This window comes from Enhydra lutris, unplaced genomic scaffold, assembly GCF_002288905.1.
Source record: "Enhydra lutris kenyoni isolate GAN:26980312 unplaced genomic scaffold, ASM228890v2 scaffoldscaffold60, whole genome shotgun sequence".
In the NCBI taxonomy this organism is placed as follows: Eukaryota; Metazoa; Chordata; class Mammalia; order Carnivora; family Mustelidae; genus Enhydra; species Enhydra lutris.
This window is the reverse complement of record NW_019154144.1, coordinates 1,480,683-1,501,035: the sequence shown is the minus strand read 5'-3', so window position 1 is coordinate 1,501,035 and position 20,353 is coordinate 1,480,683. Positions and strand designations below refer to the sequence as shown.

At 42.6% G+C, this 20,353-nt stretch overlaps 1 protein-coding gene across 1 annotated transcript in view; it reads right to left on the bottom strand.

Annotated features, from left to right (window-relative positions):
• Window positions 1–20,353, bottom strand: part of LOC111158574 (microtubule associated scaffold protein 2) — a 586,722-nt gene that overhangs the window by 402,469 nt on the left and 163,900 nt on the right. The window contains exons 2-3 of the mRNA XM_022520694.1: window positions 8,716–11,178; window positions 3,097–3,337 (exon numbers count right to left, since the gene is read on the bottom strand). Coding sequence (XP_022376402.1) covers window positions 3,097–3,337; window positions 8,716–10,935 — 2,461 coding nt within the window. The 5' untranslated portion in view covers window positions 10,936–11,178. The remainder of the gene's footprint in view (window positions 1–3,096; window positions 3,338–8,715; window positions 11,179–20,353) is intronic.

Sequence of the window (20,353 nt, the reverse complement as noted above, 5' to 3'; positions counted from 1 at the left end):
CCCGTTGGATTTGTAGGTGTTTGCAATCTTTAGATAAGCTATCTAGCTGATCTCCCGCTACCTGAAGTAGTCTCAGCCTGCTACTTCTCCGCCATCTTGACTCGGGAGCCTCAACAATCAGATTTTTTAAATGGTCACAGGATTTGAACAAATACTTCACCAAAAAAGATACGTGAATGCAAATGAAGAGATAAAAAGATGGCCAACACCATTAGCTTTAGTGAAATGCAATTTAAAACTAAACAGTCTGGGGTGCCTGGGTGGCTCAGTGGGTTAAAGCCTCTGCCTTTGGCTCAGGTCATGATCCAGGGTCCTGGGATTGAGCCCCACATCAGGCTCTCTGCTCAGTGGGGAGGCTACTTCCCCCTCTCTCTCTGCCTGCCTCTCTGTCTACTTGTGATCTCTGCCTATCAAATAAATAAATAAATAATCTTTAAAAAAACCCAACAACTTAACAGTCTTTATAACTGATGCCCATTAGGATAGGAAATATTAAAAAGACTAACAATACTAGATATTGGTGAGGATATGAAGCAACTGGAGCTCTGCAGACTCTTCATGGCTATGTAAGATAGGAAAACCACTTTGGAAGATAGTTTGACATCATTTAAAATTGGGACATACTATAAAAATCAGCAATTCCACTTCTAGGTATTTGCCCAAGAGAAATGAAACCCTATGTCCACAAAAAATCTGTATTTTCATTTATTAGCCAATAACTGACAAAGTCCATCAATAAGTGAAGAGATAATCGAATTGTGGCACCCCCATCCATTCAATACTCAGTAATAAAGGGAATGAACTATGGAGAAAGGCAGCATCACGGGTGGATCTCAAAAATCTGAGCGACAGATGCAAAAACAGGACATACTGTGTGATTCCACTTATTTGAAAATCTAAAAATGTAATTTACAATAACAGAAAGCAGACCAGTATTTGTGTGGGGTGCGACATAGGAGTGGGGATTATCTGGCAAGGGGCAGAAGAGAAATTTCAGGAGGAGTGGAAAGACTCCTGTGTCATCACTGTGGTTACAGAAGTACATAGAAGGTATATAAAGGTATATTAACTTTGACAGGCAACCCTCCGAAAACTGGATCCTGGCATTTGCCCCTGGGGAAAGAGTGAAAGGGTCTGTCTAGCTGCAGCTGAATGGCAAGGCTCTGTGATCCTGTGGATTAATAATGTGAACTGCTCACCATACAGATCTCCGTTTGGGTACAATTTCTCGGAATTACTAGATTTTGACTAGTAATGTTACTTTTTGACTACATTTTGACTAGAATGTTACTTAATCACCTGAGTCGTATCTGTGTAACACAAAAAGGAAATGAAAAAAAAAAAAACTCATAGCAAGCAACCTAAGTTTGCACACTAAATATTGTTTTATATAATAATCACTCTGCAGTTGTAATTATCATGCATGTCATCATTATGCATAAGTTGTCAAAATAATTCTGTTTACAAGCTCAGCCTTAAAACAAGCCATTCCTTTCACTATGCCATGACATGGTAACTTTTCTCCCCACAGCCTTGCACTAGGCATCTCTCCCTGTTCAGACAACAGCTTTCTTAACTTCTTTTTTTTAAGATATATTTTTATTTACTTGTCAGAGAGAGAGAGAGAGTGCACACAAGCAGGGGCAGTGGAAGGGAGAGGGACAAGCGGGCTCCCCACTGAGCAAAGAGCCCATTAGGGAACACAACCAAAATGAACACAACCAAATATTATGCTGTCATTTAGTATTTTTGGAATATTGATGACCTAGGAAATGTCTACAATGTATTAATAGAAAAAAATACAAAATTCACATTCAGCATTATTTTAATAATAGAAAAATGCACAGAAAACAATCACACTGGAAGGAAAAACTCTGTAATAATAACTCTGGCTGGGGGCGCCTGGGTGGCTCAGTGGTTTAAAGCCTCTGCCTTTGGCTCAGATCGTGATCCCAGGGTTCTGGGATTGAGCCCCGCATCGGGCTCTCTGCTCAGCAGGGAGCCTGCTTCCCCCCTCTCTCTTTCTGCCTGCCTCTCTGCCTACTTGTGATCTCTGTCTGTCAAATAAATAAATAAAATCTTTAAAAAAAATAACTCTGGCTGGCTGGGTGCTAAAAATATGTTAAGTATTATTACTATCTTTGCCATATTTTTCTGTGTTCAAAGTGTTTTATACTGGGGATGTATTAGGTCTATAATAATACCTAAAGCCTAGAGGGAACTTCAGGAGAAGAAGACTGGAGACAGGCAACAAGTCAGTGCAGAGAGACTTAGGAGGGAACACTGGCCAGCCATGGCAGAGCAGGAAGACAGGGCTGGGAGAGGCAGCAGAGCCTTTCTGTAAGTAATCATGGAGCGGTCCAGATTTGTGAACAGATGAAGGGTGATAGGGTCAGTGCCGGGCTGTAGGAAGATCTCTCTGGCAAACTACAGCCTCCTCTCTGTTTCTGTGAATTAAGTTGTATTAAAACCCAGCCACACGCATTCGCTGATGTGCTGTCTGCGGCTGCTTTTGTGTTCAGTAGTTACAACACAGACCATTATAGCCCAGAAAGCCTAAAATATTTACCATCTGACCCCTTACAGACAAGCTCCGCTGGCCCCTGGCCTACAGGCTGTATCAGAGAAAGAAGAAATCGCAGGAAGTGAGGAAGTGGTTGCAAAGGCCACCTTTTTTTTTTTTTTTTTTTTTTTAAAGATCTTATTTATTTATTTGACAGACAGAGATCACAAGTAGGCAGAGAGGCAGACAAAGCAATAGATGGGGAAGCAGGCTCCCTGTTGAGCAGAGAGCCCGATGCGGGGCTCGATCCCTGGACCCTGAGATCATGACCTGAGCTGAAGGCAGAAGCTTAACCCACTAAGCCACCCAGGCACCCCCACAAAGACCTCCTTTTTAAAGGTGATGTGGAGGATGACTGGTGCAGACGGAGGAGTCTTGACAAGTTACCTGCATCGAGAGGCAGATGGAAGAGCAGAAAAAGGCTCCTCTCAGAGCAGGTGAGAGGCATTCATATATCAGTTAGCTCCTGCCCTTTTAGAGAGTTACTATTTACAACTGCAGCTGGGAAAAGCAGTAACGGTTGGATCACTTACCCGCAGAATCGGAGCTGTAGAGGCTGGCGGCTGCCGCAATGGGTCCCGGTGGGTGGACGGCACTCGCTGAGGACCTCTGACTCGCAATCAGGATCCTGCTCTTTGCAGATGGTAAACGGGACATTGCACCCAATCCCAACTGGGGTTTAAGGAGCATGGCCGACCGATAGAAAGTTGGCGGAACTTCATAATGAGTATAGGAAGAAGAGCAAAATTCTTCTTTTCCAGGCCGTTCTGTAACCTATGATAAATGAGCAGAAGCTTAATCAGAGAAGCTCCCGTCCCAGTATGAGTATGGAACATAGTCTGGGGACCAAGGCGCCAGCAGTGGCCATTCCAGCACCACTGAGTTGCTCCACCGCTGACCACTTATCTTCTCTGGGCTCCAGGGTCTTCAGCTCTAAGTTAACAATACAACCTGACGACCTCGCAGCTCTCTTCCCATTCTAATGCATTATGAATCCACATTTCACTGGGAAAACAACTCACTGTACACGATTTTTAAATCTGATTGCTACAAAATCATTGCAGTTTGACCAAGTAGTCAGTCTATAAATACATAATTTCAGTGAAGCAGGGAAATAGTTCAACCAATGTCCATAGATTATGAAAGTCCAAGGAGGAAGGGCAAAGTGTTTACAGTAACCTACTCTTAAGATAAGCAGGTTAAACTTACCAATTTCTGTTAGGTCTTTACTGGGCTATTTAGGAAATAAAATATGCATTGTGAATGTGCGAGAAAAGGCTGCTTGGAAGAATAAAGCAGTTGATGGAAAAATATGTTTTCAGGCCTCTACAATTTGTTTACCTAATTAAAAATGAGAGACTGTTAATCACCTCATCTGTCCTCCCTAGGAAGGTGGGGTGTCCACGAATGTTTGATAAGTTTCACTACAGTGGAAGTCCCAGGACAGAATCTTGTTGACTGCTAAATGAGTAGCACCTAGAATGGTGCCTAGTACATAAAGTCAATAAATACTTATTCAATAAAGGAATCATGTTTCCATTCTTACCTAAATTTAATAATGCAACAATCCCGTTACTTTTCCCTATAGTTAAGAGTCTTGGCTAGAACACAACCTATATGCCTTTTATATGTATGTAATTCTATATTAACAAAGACTGTTCATATTATCAGTCTTTCTTCATATTAAAAATGAAAAAATTTAAGGCAACTAAATAATTTTTATTTTAAGTTTAAAAAAAAATAGTGCCAGAAGCTATGAACGAAAAGATAAATCTGTGAACTCTGCTCTATATCATAATATATTTTATGTGTCAAACATTTATCCATTCAGGAATCACAAGCATTTAACAATATTCTTTAATAGGGGCTATAAAGCTTTGATCTGAGCTGCTGAAGAGAAAAACTCCTAATTTGATACTCTTTTAATGTTGAAACAAAGTTTTCCCCTTAAACTGACATTATTGAAACAAAAGATTAGACCTTTAAAGTTTTATCATAATCACAATGTAACACATGCATGATTGCTCTAGTAAATAGGCTGAATTCAGGCCACAGCAAATTATATTCCTGTGAAAGACATTCTATTTCTGCTCTCTGGTAAGACTTTCACCATTCCCTGCTTACCCTCTTACTATCAACCTTTGGCTTTTCTATTGCACTTATGTTCCTCTATTTTTTTGTTGTAGTTTCTAAAATTCTGGTGCCACTGCCCATTGCTTCTAGTACATTCTCTCAGGAAGAAAAGATCTCTATCCCACATCTGTCAGGTTCCCAGGACTGCAATGTGCTGATGTCAGTAATTATTCAGTTCTTGGAAACTGGGGAGTCAAAAACCCATCATGCTGTGTCACTCAAAATGACCTTAATGATTTCAGCCACTTCATTGCCTGTCACTTTGTTGGGTAGTTTATCTCTGATGAGATGTAACAAGTTCTTCACGAAGGTGAAAAGTATGCCTAATTTGTGTGTTTTTGACAAGACAAGGGAATCTACCAAAAACTTCACACTCATTTCTTTCATCTTTACTGACAGAATAGAACAGGTGTCACAGCATACCTATGAATACACAGCACTTCACCCCAAATGATTTTTTTCCCTCCTTCTCTAATGGAGTATTTTTAGAGAAATAATTTTGAAAGCAAGCTAAAAGATCCTTGTAATTTCAAACTCCTAAAATCAATCAAGGTATACAAACAAGTTCTTAGCAGAACAAAGAATTTAGTTATTAAGCAGATTAAGTTCTTAGTAGATCGCCCTAGTTCATATGCGTCCTGTCCTGCTTTCAGTGTGTTGGGCTGGACTGGACAGACACATGGTAAATGAGAAGGTTTATTTGAGAAGCCACAGAGAACCCATTGGGGTTAAGAGCTACTGGGAGAGAACTTATGACAATCTGGCTAGGTCACGGTATGCAGATATTTGGTCAAAGATTATTCTAGATGTTTACATTTTAAAGAAGAGATGAGCATTTAAATCAGCAAGCCTTGAATAAAGCCAATTATTGTTCATCATGTGGGTGGGTCTCACCTAATCAGTCGAATGCCTTAACGGAAAAAGACAGACCTCCCTTAAAGAAGACAGAAATCTGCCAGCAGGTGGCCTTTGAACTTGAACTGCACCTCTTCCCTACCCACCCTGCATACTTTGGACTGGCCGGCCTCCACAACTGTACAGATCAATTCCTTCAAGTCTGGATAGATACTTACATGATACATACATATGTCCCTGTATTATGGGAGTAGGAAAGGAGATCAGCCCAATCAGACATCTGTATATTGCAAGTATATGACCTCACCCCTGTCCTCTCACCCCTTCCCCCCTCTTTCCACCTCCTTACACCAAAAATGCAAAGGGATTATTGAAGGCATCAGTAGGAAAAAATGCCCCAGAGACCTCAGGATAGGTGCAAGCAGAAAACAGTCTAAACCAGGAAGACACCTTGCCTTCCCTGAGACACATATTTTATCATCCTGCCATGAGCAGGTCCAAGACGATCTTCAAAGCCACTTCTGGAAGCTCTAAATGTCTGTATTATTCCTGTCAATGAAGAAAGGATGCCCTCTCTTAGAAGAGCCTTTCCTCTGACTTCTTCATTTCTACTAATGCTAACCAGCAAGAATCTGTCAATAATGATGAAAGAGTCTGGAGCCAGTTTGGGTTTGTACTGTTAAGACTTTCTCATTTATTAAAAAGATACATGACTTCTACAATTAAAAAATATTTCTGTTGCAACTAATCAGAAATGTGTTCTTTCCCCTGAGACTGGGTGAAGCCATCCTGCGGTGAGGTGGGGTTCACTGGCAGGGAGGGTGGCTTTGGGACCTCCCTACATCAAGCCTGAACACAGGAAGGGGACCCACTGGGTTTCCTCAAGTTGCAGCTCTAGGAGCAAAGGCCAAGGGCCAGTCTATTGATTAAAGAGGATTACGACAGAAATTAGGTGGATTAGGTTTTAGAAATTTGAGAAAGACTCACATTAACCAAGCTCAGAGACTGATATATAAGAGCAGAGTGGAAATCTGTCCACTGTTGGTGAGAGACAATGGCCTAAGGCCAGACTCTTTATGTCCTTTGGCTAGAACATCCTCTCGCTATAGACCTCAGACCTCTGTGTGAGAAGCTCACCTAAAACAGGATAGCACACAGCCCTGAACAGCAAAATGAGCCCTTGCTGCAAAGACTGGATCCCTAGCCTCTCTAGCTGGCATTCCCTCAGCAGAGATGTGTGTTGGGAAGCCTCTCCAGCAGGCCCAGAGTCAGAAGACAGTGAGTGAGCTGTGTGATTCAGAGCTAGCAGCCTGCCCCAGGGTAGAACAGACGGTCAGCTGCTGGGACACCTGGTCAGTGCTAGCCTTGGTCAAGATCAGCTGCTTAGAATAGATTCACCTCTTTTGTTGTGCCAGAGCTGACAACTTCCACGCTGAACAGTACATTCTATAAATATGTCAATATATTCAGTCAACCTGAGGTCCGATTTTGGATTGAGCCTTTCTATTTCTAAGAAGCTCTGATCAACTTTTGTTTGGACCCAACATACATGAGTTTGTAATTCAGCCATTATTCAACATTTTCTGACCACATCGTTATGTCAAGCAGTGTTCTAAACTCTGGGGATCCAGCAGAGAACAACAACAACAAAAAACAAAATAAAACAAACAAAAAAACCCAGAAAGACATCCCTCTTCTCATGGATTTTACATTCTAGCTGATGCAGCAAAAACAGGAAAAGTATATACGCCTGATGGAGATAAGCACTAAGAAGAAACTAAACCAGAGAAAGGCGTCTCAGGGAAGGCAAGGTGTCTCTCCAAGGAAGTGACATTTGAACAGAGAGAAAAAGTAAAGGAGTCAGCCACTGGGATGTCTGGAAGTAAAACTCTAGGCAGAGGGAGGTGCAAAGACCCCGAGGCAGCAGAGGGAGAGAGGGTGAGCAGAGGAAGGAGAGGTGGTTGGGGAGGTTAGGAGACAGACTGAGTCCATCCTAAAAGCTGAGCCAGCCTACATACTTAAGCCTGTGTTCTGAGTTGGCCTGGGCAGACCTGAAAGATGTTAGGGAGAGAAGTGATCTGACCCAGCTTTTACCTGATCACTCTGGCTGCCATGAGGAGATTGGTTCAGGAGACAAATGTGCTTTCTGAGCTCTGAGAGGAACTCACCATGGCACACAGAAATGAGAAGGATAACACAGTGACAGAACTGGGAGGGCGAGAAGAGCACCTCAGCACTGCCCTTCTTTTATGTGGCTTTAGCTGAGTTACTCAAATCCCTCCAAAGCTGCTTCTTCACGTATACAACAATAAAAACTGTAATCCTAACCTCCAGAAAATCACTATAAGGACTGGTGAAGATTGATAAAGATGAAATGTTATGTTATGTAGGCTTAAGGCATAGTAGGTGCTCAACTAAATGTTAGTTGTAATCATCATTTTGACTCAAAACAAAGAGCCCAGGCCTAACACAGTATTTGCTATTCACTGTGGTTTTCCCATGTACAAATGTGAGATTCTCCCATAAGGAAAATATTCCCCCTGAGAGAATGAAGTCAGACCAATTTGAACAATATATTTATCTTGGCCTTGTCCTCCCCTTGATCTGGCTTATAAAAGACTTATGCTGACTTGTTTAAACATGGAAGCCAATTGAAATGCATACTTATCTAACCTCGCATGTATTATGCTGAGTGGAATTCAAATGAGTCTCCTTAGATGTTAGCTACATCCCATCATGACCGTCAAGCTCTTCTGGTCAAAAATGCCCACTTGGGGGGTGCCTGGGTGGCTCAGTGGGTTAAAGCCTCTGCCTTCGACTTAGGTCATGATCTCAGAGTCCTGGGATCGAGCCCCACATCGGGCTCTCTGCTCAGCAGGGAGCCTGCTTCCTCCTCTCTCTCTGCCTGCCTCTCTGCCTACTTGTAATCTCTGTCTGTCAAATTAATAAATAAAATCTTTAAAAAAAAAAAAGAGTCTTTAAAAAAAAATGCCCACTTGGCTGCCAACTCTTCTAGTTAAGACATCCAGTTCTGTGCACATGTGTCCATCAAAATCCACAATTTGCTAAGAGAGGATATTCTGTTTTCACAGTTCACAATGAAAATGTGTAACAAACTTTACAGTGTTTGACTGAAAGGTCACATCACAATGATATTCTCTTACCTCCTGCAAAAACTTTTCACTCATTTGACTGAAATGGTGTCCTGGGGGCTTGATCCCGGACACCATCAACCCAGAACTGAAGACCCGCGGCTTCTGCAAGTCCGGCTTGTACTTCTCGTAGAGGCTGGCAGGTGGCTTCAGCTCACCGCCTGCCGCCTTCTCCTCTTTGGGAAGAGGCATGGTACATGTGGGCGGAGCGTAAGGAAGCCCCACCGGAAGCAGCGAAGTGTCTACCTGGCCAAGGGCCTGAGGACTCCTCCTGATGTAGGTGATGATCTTGGGCCTCACATGCTTGGGCTTGGGCAGAATGATGGGCTTGGGTTCTGTCCTTTCTTCTGTTTTTTCAACCTGGTGGTTCTCCATCCCTTCCCATGAGGAAGGGGTGTCCTCAGAATGTGGGAAGACAGGCTCGGGGATCCCAGGGACACAGGTGCTCTTGTCAGGCACTTTCGGGGGGGTGTCCAACAACCGCGCATTATCGGTGGGGGGCGCGGCCGCCGAGGGTGACCGGGCATCCGCACCTAACGCGCCTGAGTCCTGAACACTGCTACTAGGTGGTGGAGGCTGGTGGGTCACATTCACAGTTGTCTCTGGGTGGAGGGGTGCCGGGCCACTGAGAAGAGCACCTGCTCCCCCTGGGGTACTTTTAGTCTTTGCTGCATTTTCTAGGAGGTTCCTATCTTCTGCAACAGATGTAGTGGTCTCTTTGCTATCCCCTACTTCTGAGCTGCTGCTCTGAGGGCCGAGGGGTTCAGGGACCCCCGTGTTGCTCTGTCCAATGGAAGGATGTGAAGTACAAACTGCTGTACTGTCCATGTCCCCACTGACCAGTGCGCCATCCTCACTGATGCCTGAGGGCCTGCTGTCAGGTGGCTCATAAGGAATAAAAGGTACACGCACATCGCCTGCTGAAATGCCAGCAGATGCCACTTCGCCCAACTTCCTAGCTGCACCTGATGACATTTTGCCAGTGGGCTGCTTCTCGGCTCCCCAGGAAGCAGGGCCTTGTGCAGGGGTGGTCGGAAGAGAAGCCTCCTCGCCTAGGTGGACTGCTCTCTTGTCCTGCTCGCTGCTGCCTCTTCCCACACCAGTGTGGTGGCCACTGCCCTGGGACAGGCCAAGGGCCCTGGGGACGGCCTCCTGCTGTGCTTTCCCAGCTGGCTCCTTCCTCTCGAGGGGTAACATGCTCCCTTCCTTGGGGCATCCCAGACTGGCCTGGATTGACTTGAGCTCCTGCCCAGCCTTGGGTGGGACCAATTTCAGCTCTGGCTTGAGCTCTCCTTTTCCTGGACCTAACTGTGCTTCTGGCTTACTCAAGACTCCCTTCAGGGCTGAAGCTGAATCTGGCCCGGGCTCTGGAGGGGCGGAATGTGATGTGCTCCCGTTGCTAACTTCCGGTCCATGCCCCCCCTCCATCTGGGTCTCTGAGGGGGCAGTCTCCTTGGTTGCTGAGGTAGATGGTTTAGGATGACGTACGCTCTTTCCCTCCGAGGTGCTGTCTGCTCGAGGAACAGCTGCTCCTGGAGAGGGGGCGATGCACATCCTCTGCGGCCCCTCCCCACTCCTGGGCTCAGGACGTGGGGCTTCAGGGGAGTCGAGGGGCGTGGGCTGCAGACGCTGCCAGGCCAGGCTCCCGCCACGCTCCCTCGTGGACCCATCCATGACCATAGCAGGGCTGCCTGCTCTTTCCAAAGAATGCCTTCGCAATTCCTCATTGTCAAGGGTCTTTGCCAACTTATCCTTAGGAGCATGGCGGGGAAGGTCGGCGTCCCTTGTAGCCAAAACCTCGGGACTGGCCTCTGCCATAACGTTCCTCCAACTTGACAGACTTGGTCCCTGAACACTGCGAGGGGTCTGTAGGATATCTGCGCCTCTCTCCACTGTGTGCTCTTCATTGAGTCCTCCGTGGACAGTCGAGGAATATTTAAAGTCTTTCAGGCTGGCAGGGCCAGCCTGCGATCCTTTCCCAAAGCCCTGAAGTTGGTGGAATTCCTTATTGAAATGGGTACTGTTCTCTGGCTCGCTTGAATTTGCATTTCCAATTTCATCTGTCCGGTCACGTGTCTCAGACTCATCATGAGAGGAACTGACCTCCAACATGATTTGATTGGCATTTGTATCTCCCAGACTTAGGATATTCTCATTACTATTTTTCACTCCATTTCTGTTGTCCCGCAACTGAGCATAACATGATTTCTTTGGAGCCACTGGGACGCTCATTTTCAGCCCTTCAGTGGGGGCTGCTGGCCATGCAGTCCTACTTAACGGAAAGGGGCTTCCTTCAAGCTGCTATTTGATTAACAGGAAATTGTCAAGCTGCTTCTTGCCTCCTGACAATGTCACGTTGCCATACTACTTTAATCATTTTCAGAGCGGTCTTAAAACCAAGCATTGTCTTGACATACAGCGGAATGACTTATCTGTTAGGTTCCTGCCGAATGAGAGCCAATTAGTCCATAAGACCTAGAGAGAAATAAAAATAAAATCGTGTTGTTGGCACTGACAAATAGAGATTCTCAGGAGAAAAAAAAGCATGGAAAATACAGATTTATTCATCACTTTCATATTATTATTTCACTCACTCAGCCCATAAATTTCTCAAAAACCTTTCCGATAAGATGCCTGCTGTCCAAATATAGGGCAATTAAAACATAAAAATGATTAATGTCAGAAATGTGTTATAAAACATATTAAATCTTAAATTCAAATTTTAAAAATCCACAGGTTCATACTGAGACTGATCGAAAAGGCTGGAGGAGAAGAAAAAGCCCTTCTTCACAGAATAATACCAACTAACATGAGAAAAGCCATATAGTTAAGGAAAAAAAAATCACCATTTTGCAATCACCAAAGTAATCGTTATCTTGCAACCAATGGTCGCTAAAAAACATTATGTGAAAGATTGTTGGGGAACAGGATATTCACAGGACCTTAAGGTACCATTCTCCAGATTATTTTTATTTATTTTTGAGAGAGAGAGAGAGAGCGTGGGTGCATGTGAGCTGGGGGTGGGGAGAAGCAGAGGGAGTGGGAGAGAGAGAATCGGAAGCAGGCTCTAAGCTCACCATGCAGCCCAATGCAGGGTTCAATCATACGACCCTGAGATCATGACCTAAGCCAAAACCAAGAGTCGAACACTCAAGTGACTGAGCCATCCAGGCACCCCAAGATTACTTCATTTCTTACAAAAAGATAATGTTACCTTTATAATGGAGAAATCTGGTAGATCCCTCCCTTAACCAAGTGATCAAGTTTAACACCCATGACGGAAACTGATCCCATGTGCTCCTGATATTAGGTAGTTCTCAGGGCCTCACAACACCTATGTGGTATTCTTGCTATAAACATTCAACCTCAATTTAATCATGAGGAAATAATCAGGCAAATTTAAATTGATGGACATTTTACAAAATAACTGGCCTAAACCTACCTGCAAATTGCCAGTGTGTATCTGCATATAATGTGTGCTCCCTGACTGGATCTTAGATTAAAAAAAAAAAAAAAAAAGTTAGGGGTGCCTGGGTAGCTTAGTCAGTTAAACATCCAACTCTTGACTCTGGCTCAGGTCATGATCTTGGGGTGGTGAGAGCAAGTCCTGCATCGGGCTCCACACTCAGTATGGAATTCTTAAGATTCTCTGTCTTCCTCTCCCTTTGCCTTCCCCACCCCATCCCCTCTCTCTTTCCCTCTCTCTCTCTCTCAAAAAAACAAAAACAAAAACAAAAAAAAACAGCAAAGGACATGATTGGGACAATTAGAGATTTAATATGTATTGTATATTAGGTTAAGGTATTTGATCAGTGTTAACTTTCTTAGGTGTATAACAGTATTGTGAATGTATGAGAGATATTCTTTGTCCTTGGAAGAGACATGCTTTTAAATACGACATGCCTTTAGACATGGCACATGGTAACTTACTTGCCAATGGTTCAGCAAAGAGAAAATGTGTGTGTGTGTGTGTGTGTGTGTGTGTGTGTGTGTGTGTGAGAGAGAGAGAGAGAGAGAGAGAGAATGGAACTGTACCAAAAAATTTGCAAACTTAGGCGCCCCACTCTACAACACCTAAGACTGTTCTACAGGTTTGAAAATCTTCAAAGTAAGAATTTGGAGGAAATCTGATCCCAGCCTTCAGGGCCTGCATGATCCAGACCCTACACATCTTCCCAGCCGCACCCCCTACTACTCATTTTCTTACTCTACAGGCTACAGGCACACTGTCTTCATCCTTCGCATTACCGGGCACCTCCCTTCCATCTCTTCCATACTATTCCATCTACACAGAATGTGGACTCTTCTCCCAACATTATCTAACTCCTTTGTGGTCTTAATTTTACAGTATGAATACCTCTTCCTCCAGAAGCCATCCTGACCCACTAGAACAGATTAGGTCCTTCTATGATGAACTGTCACAACATCCTATATTTTTACTTTAAAAAAAAAACTTCTAAATGTGCTAGACACTGAAGAAAATATTGTTCAATACCTAGCATATGCATTAGGTACTTCATATGTATTTGTAGCATGAATGAATGAATATATCAGTGAATGATGAAGATCAATGTTATTTCTGCCCTCAAAGAGCTTTAAATCTAAGAAGAGTATTTCAGTTTTGATCAAAGTAGATTCATGGATCATCGGTAAATCACTCAATTCAAGGCTAACATTGATTTATCTATCACTGTGAGTGCATTTTATTAGGCACTGGGGATGGGAGAGTTGAAAATTAACAAGGTTCTGCTCCATCCCCAATTCCCCCGGGGGGATTCAACATTAAAGTCTCCCACACCTTCCTCTTCATCCATAAAAACACACATGAATACATATGTACACACTACCTGGAAGGTGGCTGTTGTGTTTCTGCTGAATTAGGTTACATGGCAACGCACCTGTCTCCCTTCATCACTGTTTACTATGTAACTTCATCTATTCAAAAGATTACATGTGCATGCATACAAACATACATATTCATGTATATACAGACACATACATATATATGAATGGATGTGACCCAGAGAATGACATCACAAACACCTGAGAACAGGACTGAAAATCACAATATGCAGCTCCTTCCATGCTATTCTCCAGCCCAGCCCCCTCATCTCCTAATGTGATCTTTCATTTGACACCCTACCATTGGCATCCCCCAGAACCTCAGCTGATAAAACGTTTTCTTTCATTTCTTTTGCATCTACTATATAAGCATGTACTTTTTACATAAATGAGATCATTTCCTATAAACTGGGGTTTTGTGTGTTTTATATGCCCCCTTCTCCTCTCACCTCAAGACACATTAACATCCTGATGTGGATTTTTCTATTCCTTTCCTCACATCCATCTAATCCTACCCAAATACACACACCCACACACACACGAAGGCATTTTTGTTGCCTGCCATACTGCTCCTCTGTTCCTTTCCTGTGGCACTGTCTCCATCCTCCCTCCTCTGCCTTCATCCCTGTCTCTCACATTCCTCTTGTCCTTCTCTGTCTTCTTCCAGGCCTATTTTCAGTAAGCCAGGGGTGCCCTGGGTCCAGCACCACCAGGATACAGCCCTCCGGCCTAACAAAGATGCTCACACTCTGATCGCAGCCTCAGTTCCCTGACACAGAAGGGATTCTCAGCGAACCTATCTTTATTTCTTTATTCAAGTTAAAAAGTGTTTTCCTTGAAGATACACATATCCTCTGGGCACAGATATAAAAAGCATGTAGAAAAATCAATAAGACAGCAGTTTAAAAGTATGCTCTCTGGATCAGAAAAAGTATGCTCTCTGGATCAGAAAACAGGAAGCCAGGGAGAGCAAGAAATCCCACAAACATGGGCCATCCTCAGAAAGGTAGTGCCTCTAATTCTCTGTGGGCGGAATTATAAGCATGAGACCAAGAGCCCTCAGGTTTAAATTATCAAGGCTGGGGGTGGAAAAAAAAGAAATGAATTCTTCTCAACAATGATAAACAAAACCAGAGTATGGAACACAGCAATCCACAACGTGATTGCTAGATAATAACAAACAAGTGTCAAATCCCTGTCTTGCTAGAAAGAGCTGTATTTTAATTTTTAAGGAATTACATAATAGATGCTTTTTTGTCAGTGAGCAGCAAACGTTACTAAATGGTAAGGGAATGGAAAGCTAGAAATTCCTAGGGGCCAAGTATTGTTCTCAGTTAGAATATACATTTGTAAATTTTAATTTAAATTTTAAATTATAATTTTGTTTAGTCTTTAATTTTAAGGTAGACTATTTAATCTTTGTAATGGCCTCCAGAGACAGACCTTAACATTCCCTCGTTTTTTCCTTTCTTTCTGGGTAAGGACATGAAAGCGCAGAGAGGGTAACATTTCCAAGGTCACTCAGCCAAGAAATGGCAGGACAGGGACTGAGACAGGAAAAGTAAAATCCATGCAGAAAGTGGAAGCTTTAAAAGGAAAAGCTGGGGTGCCTGGGTGGCTCAGTGGGTTAAAGCCTCTGCCTTTGGCTCAGGTCATGATCCCAGGGTCCTGGGATTGAGCCCCACATCGAGCCCCACATCCAGCCCCACATCCAGCCCCACATCAGGCGCTCTGCTCAGCAGGGAGCCTGCTTCCTCCTTTCTCTCTGCCTGACTCTCTGCCTACTTTTGATCTCTGTCAAATAAATAAATAAAATCTTTAAAAAAATAAAAAATAAAAGGAAAAGCTGCCTCTTGGTGAAACTATACAGGTCACACAGTAAGAATAAAAGGAAGAGACACTATCATAAAGATAAAGAATAGAAAAGCAAAACCAGAAACAACAACAACAACAAAAAAAAAAAAAAGGAGAGAAAGCTCACACAAGGAAAAAAAAAGCATTTAAAAACCTTCTCCAATTACAGAAGGCAAAATTATGTACAGGAGGTAATGTTTCCTGGTTTCCTGTTTCTTTCCCTTTTTCCCAGGCTTCACCCCTTCCTCCTAGAGTTCCATCATATGGCCAGAAGTCAGTCACAGGGTCAATGTGAACAAGTTTTTGGTTTTGATTTTTCCTGGATCTGGACTTTAACCCAGGTTACCCTATTAAGATAAAGACTTTTTTCCCCCAAAATACAGAACATGATCCTACAAATTCAGACTCATAATACAGGACTATGTGATTAAATAAGAAATACAAATATGTCAACCAACCATGCTAACCGCCCCCCATGAGGTGTATTTCCTCAGAGTGAGGCATGTGATTTTCATGTGCTTCACATCTGTTACTATAAAAAGCTACAGATGATGACCTTAGAGGTAACTTGGTATTTTATCTTGGGAAAAAAATACATTAATTAACTCCAAAAGGAATTTAAAGATTTCATAGGCTTATAAGCTATATGAGGCTTAACAGCCTTCCAAGTATTGCTAGGGTGAAAATTCCAGTGTCAGGAGATCCATCAGCTTTCTTGACAGCCCATCAGCCTTCCACGCAGAGCCACCATCAAACTAGCCCGGAGTGGAGATCTGCACCTGTGGAGCAGTACAATACATCCTTCCACCAGAAACAACCATTCAGGTATCTGTAAAGAGCTACTATGTTCCCTCCCTCCTCCACACTGATTCTCCTTATTAAAGAACTTAGATTCTTCCAGCTGTTGGAGCAGGTTTAAGACACTCCCACCATCTAAATATACACCCTCCGAAGCCTGGATACTCACAGCTGCACACAGTATTCCAGCTCTAGGGGCAACGTCCAGGGTCTTGGGAAAGCAAGATCTTTGCTCACCTGGTTATACCTCTAACCACATGATCTAAGAGTGGCCTTTCCATGGAAAGGCCACATGAATCACCCTGTTAATTCCATATTATCAGTTAAAATGGCAAAGTACCATATGAGTCACCGATAAACTACAGAGACTCAATCCTAGAAATCTGTAACTGGCTTTTTGGATCCATGGGTAGGACCAGAAAAGTGTACCTCTGGAATTTCATCTTGTTGGTCCAGGCCCACTGTTCTATCCTATTTAAATTTTTTTGGGCCCACCCTTAATTTTTGATCCAAAATATGTGCCATCCATTCTGTTTTCAGACTACCTCTGAAGAAGTCCGTGTGCCTTCCTGATTATTATTCATTTCACTGATATCAATGTCAGCAAAATAGGGCAGGGGACAAAGCAGCAGCACCTGGCACCAGGGAGAAGTCATTCCATGATGGTCCTCATCTGCTGATAAGCATTCCAGGGGCATGTTCACACAGGCACCATTCCACCCACTTGCCCGGCAGTTACTACCCATCCCCACGTTGCCCATGAGATGTTCTAAGAGGAGAAACTTCTGTCTAACGTGTTGCTGAAATAATTATAATGTTGCCTCTCCTCCAACAGAGAAGGAGAACAGACACAAGCGAAGAAATCTACTGCAGGCTGTTCTACACATTATCCAGTGTTCTCCCTGCGGATCACTGTTCATTTTTCTCGGTACTCATAACTCAACAGTTAATAGTGCTCTTTAAAATCCAACATGAACTCCACATCAGGTTCACCAGGATGTAGTTTCAGCACTACATTGACCCCTTGCCAACAAACAAAATGTCTTTGCCCGTCTTTATCAATCAGTCATGGTTGTAGCTCTGCCCAGCTCACAATCTCCCATGACGGGTTTGACCATCTCATCCAGAACTCTTTTGGTTGATGCATTTACATTTCTGAATCATTAAGTGAACTAATAACATTGTCATGCTCCTACGCAATCTCTTCATCCAGCATGCACTTCAATTTCCTGTTACCGTGTTTGTTCTGCCCAGCACAGCAGGAAAGGCATTCTCAGATAAAGAGAAACTCAGTAGACCCAGCGCCTCTGTGCCACCCACTAACACGATCAGGAGTGGCTGAATGACAAACTCCCCAGCCTGACATTCAAGGTCTGATGATTGCTGGGCCCATATATGCTTCCAGACTTAATCCCCCTTGCTCTTCTACTTAAAATTACACCCTCTACCCAAGAGCTTCACCTTCTGAGCTCAAGGGCCACCTTCTCTGTGAAAACTTTCCTAAATTTTCCCTCTCCCCTCCCAAGAAGGTCGAGAGGCTAGATACTGTGTCTCCATGCCATGAATCCCCAGATCTTTCCTTTTAGCACTATGAAACTATGCTTTTTAAATGATAGTTATGTATATCCTATTTTCTTATAGTTAAGTGTACCTTTTTATTAGTTACATGTGACTTATTTTTATTATAGTTACATATGTATGCTAATTTCTTTATTAAGCTGTGAGCTCACCAGCTGGGAGGCTAACAGCTCAGACACTTCTGTTTCCCATGGAGTGTCTGGGACAGGCACACAGGACTCAGGCACTCGGGATGAAGAAATCTCTTCTCAACCAGAGCTCATGTTTAAATCACTTTCAGGAAAGCACAGGCTCTATTTTTTTTTCCTTTTCAGTCTTCTAAGATGGAGATTCTAAGGCCACCCTTCCCAGAAAGTAACTGATTAGGTACCCTCACCCCAGGAGGATTGTACCAGAATATTCAAGGGAGATTATGTAGAAAAATACATTCTGATCATCATTATCTGATTTATATTTGCTATAATATTTAATTTGAAAATAAAGTTGAGGGGATTTTCATGGTATTAAAAAGGGAGCTGGGTTTTAAAAGACTGTAAAACAGTGTTGCACAGCCTCCTTTAGTTGCCAGGTCTGCCACAGAATGCTGTATCAGTGTGTGAATTTTCACATAAATATTCAAGCACTGTGCCTTTGAATATAAACACAATTCCATCCAACTTAATAAAATGTATCTGCCAAAGAAGCTTCAGCTGCAACTCCTACCATGTGATAAATTATCCTTCAGAACTTCAGGAAATATATTAATATATATTAAGGAAAATATATTAAGATAGGGACCCAATATTTAACAGTAAATATAACAACAAGGCAAAATAGTCGAAATCCCAAATTTCAAATTTCAGTTGACATTTTTTATGGACCAGAGATTTGGGGTATATAATGTTCCACCCACATTTAGTAGGCTAATTTTATGTGAAGTTACTTGCAAATATTTACAAAGTCAATGTATTCATCTGCCTTAGAAAGTTCGTCTGCCTTTTCTACAACTGTAATTGCTTAACAACAGCCAGGTTCTTGGTCCTATCATAAGGCCGTGTTTATTTTCAACAGACACAGTATAGGCATCCTAAAAGGTGATGCACAGCCGACCAAATGTGTTACAAGTTGTTTCACTACAATGTGGTTACAGGTTGAATTACTGGTTGAGGAATGGTAAATATGTGTTTGGGGATGCTGTAGCTATCTGTGGTGCTGAATTCTGTGAAAGCACGCGGAATCATGTAAAAAAATAATAGCTCTCTGGAGCCTACTTTACTCTCCTTATCGATGTACATCACATGAGTAGTACATCACATTTTATTCTAATACAGAAACAAGACTGTGCTCAGAAAGAATATATATGTATTTTGGGGGGGGGGGTAGCAGAGGCTATTTTATTTTTATTTTACTTCAGTAAAAAGGAGTGAAGAAGAAAATACATATAAGTGAATTGCTGCTATGTGCCCCTTTATAGAGATCCAAGAAAAGGGGCAACTTGACATTTTGTAGGTTAGATCAATCATATATTTAAGCAAAACATTAAACTGATAACTAAGGATTCTCCAATAAAAACACTGCATCTTTCTCTACAATAAGCCTCATTTGCATCTGCCAACAAAAAGTATTCTTTTTTCCCCTTAAAAAATGAATTCTTCCCCTGCAAGACAGAATTTCACCCAGAAAATACAGGGTGTTCATTTCTTGCCTATTATGCTTAATAATTATTTCACTTTGCTTTTTTTTTCCTTAGATGATTTTTTTCCAAAATGGAAATGCTTACAACATTGCCAATTATCAAAAAAATGGATCTTGTATTAAAAAAGAAGTTAAATATATCAAAGTCCCTTACTCCCACCCTAAGAACAGAGTTTGACATTCAGTACCCCAGATTTTTTTTAATACTCAGGGAATGAGTTCTATAACTCCAATTTTTCACTTTGCATGTCATGGATAACATCCTCACATAAATACGTATACTAAATATTCTTTATCATTTTTTAAAATGGTCACTTTTGGGGCACCTGGGTGGCTCAGTGGGTTAGGCCTCTGCCTTCAACTCAGGTCATAATCGCGGGGTCCTGGGATTGAGCCCCACAGCGGGCTCCCTGCTCAGCGGGGAGCCTGCTTCCCCCTTTCTCTCTGCCTGCTTCTCTGCCTACTTGTGATCTCTCACTCTGTCAAATAAATAAATAAAATCTTTTTTAAAAATGGTGACTTTTACCATAATTTACCCAGCAATCTCCCTGTTGTTTAGACTTTGTTTTCAGCTTTTGCCTTTTAAAATAGTTTTTCACAGAAAATTACTAAATGCTTATGTCTATTGAATCCCTTATTTTCCTAGGATCTATTCCTTTTCTTAATTTTTAAAATTCAATTAGCCAATACATATTACAGCATTAGTACAGCATTTTAATACACAACTCTGAGCTCCATGAGGGGTTTTGTTCTGTTTACAGGTACATCTCCCGTGCCTAGACTATATGCCAGTGCCTGGCACTTATGGATGCCCTGTAATAAAATGAAGACATATGGCTCTCAAGATAAATGTCTCAGTGTTCAGTCTATCTCTCCCTTCCTATTTCCTGTTCCAACTCCTCTC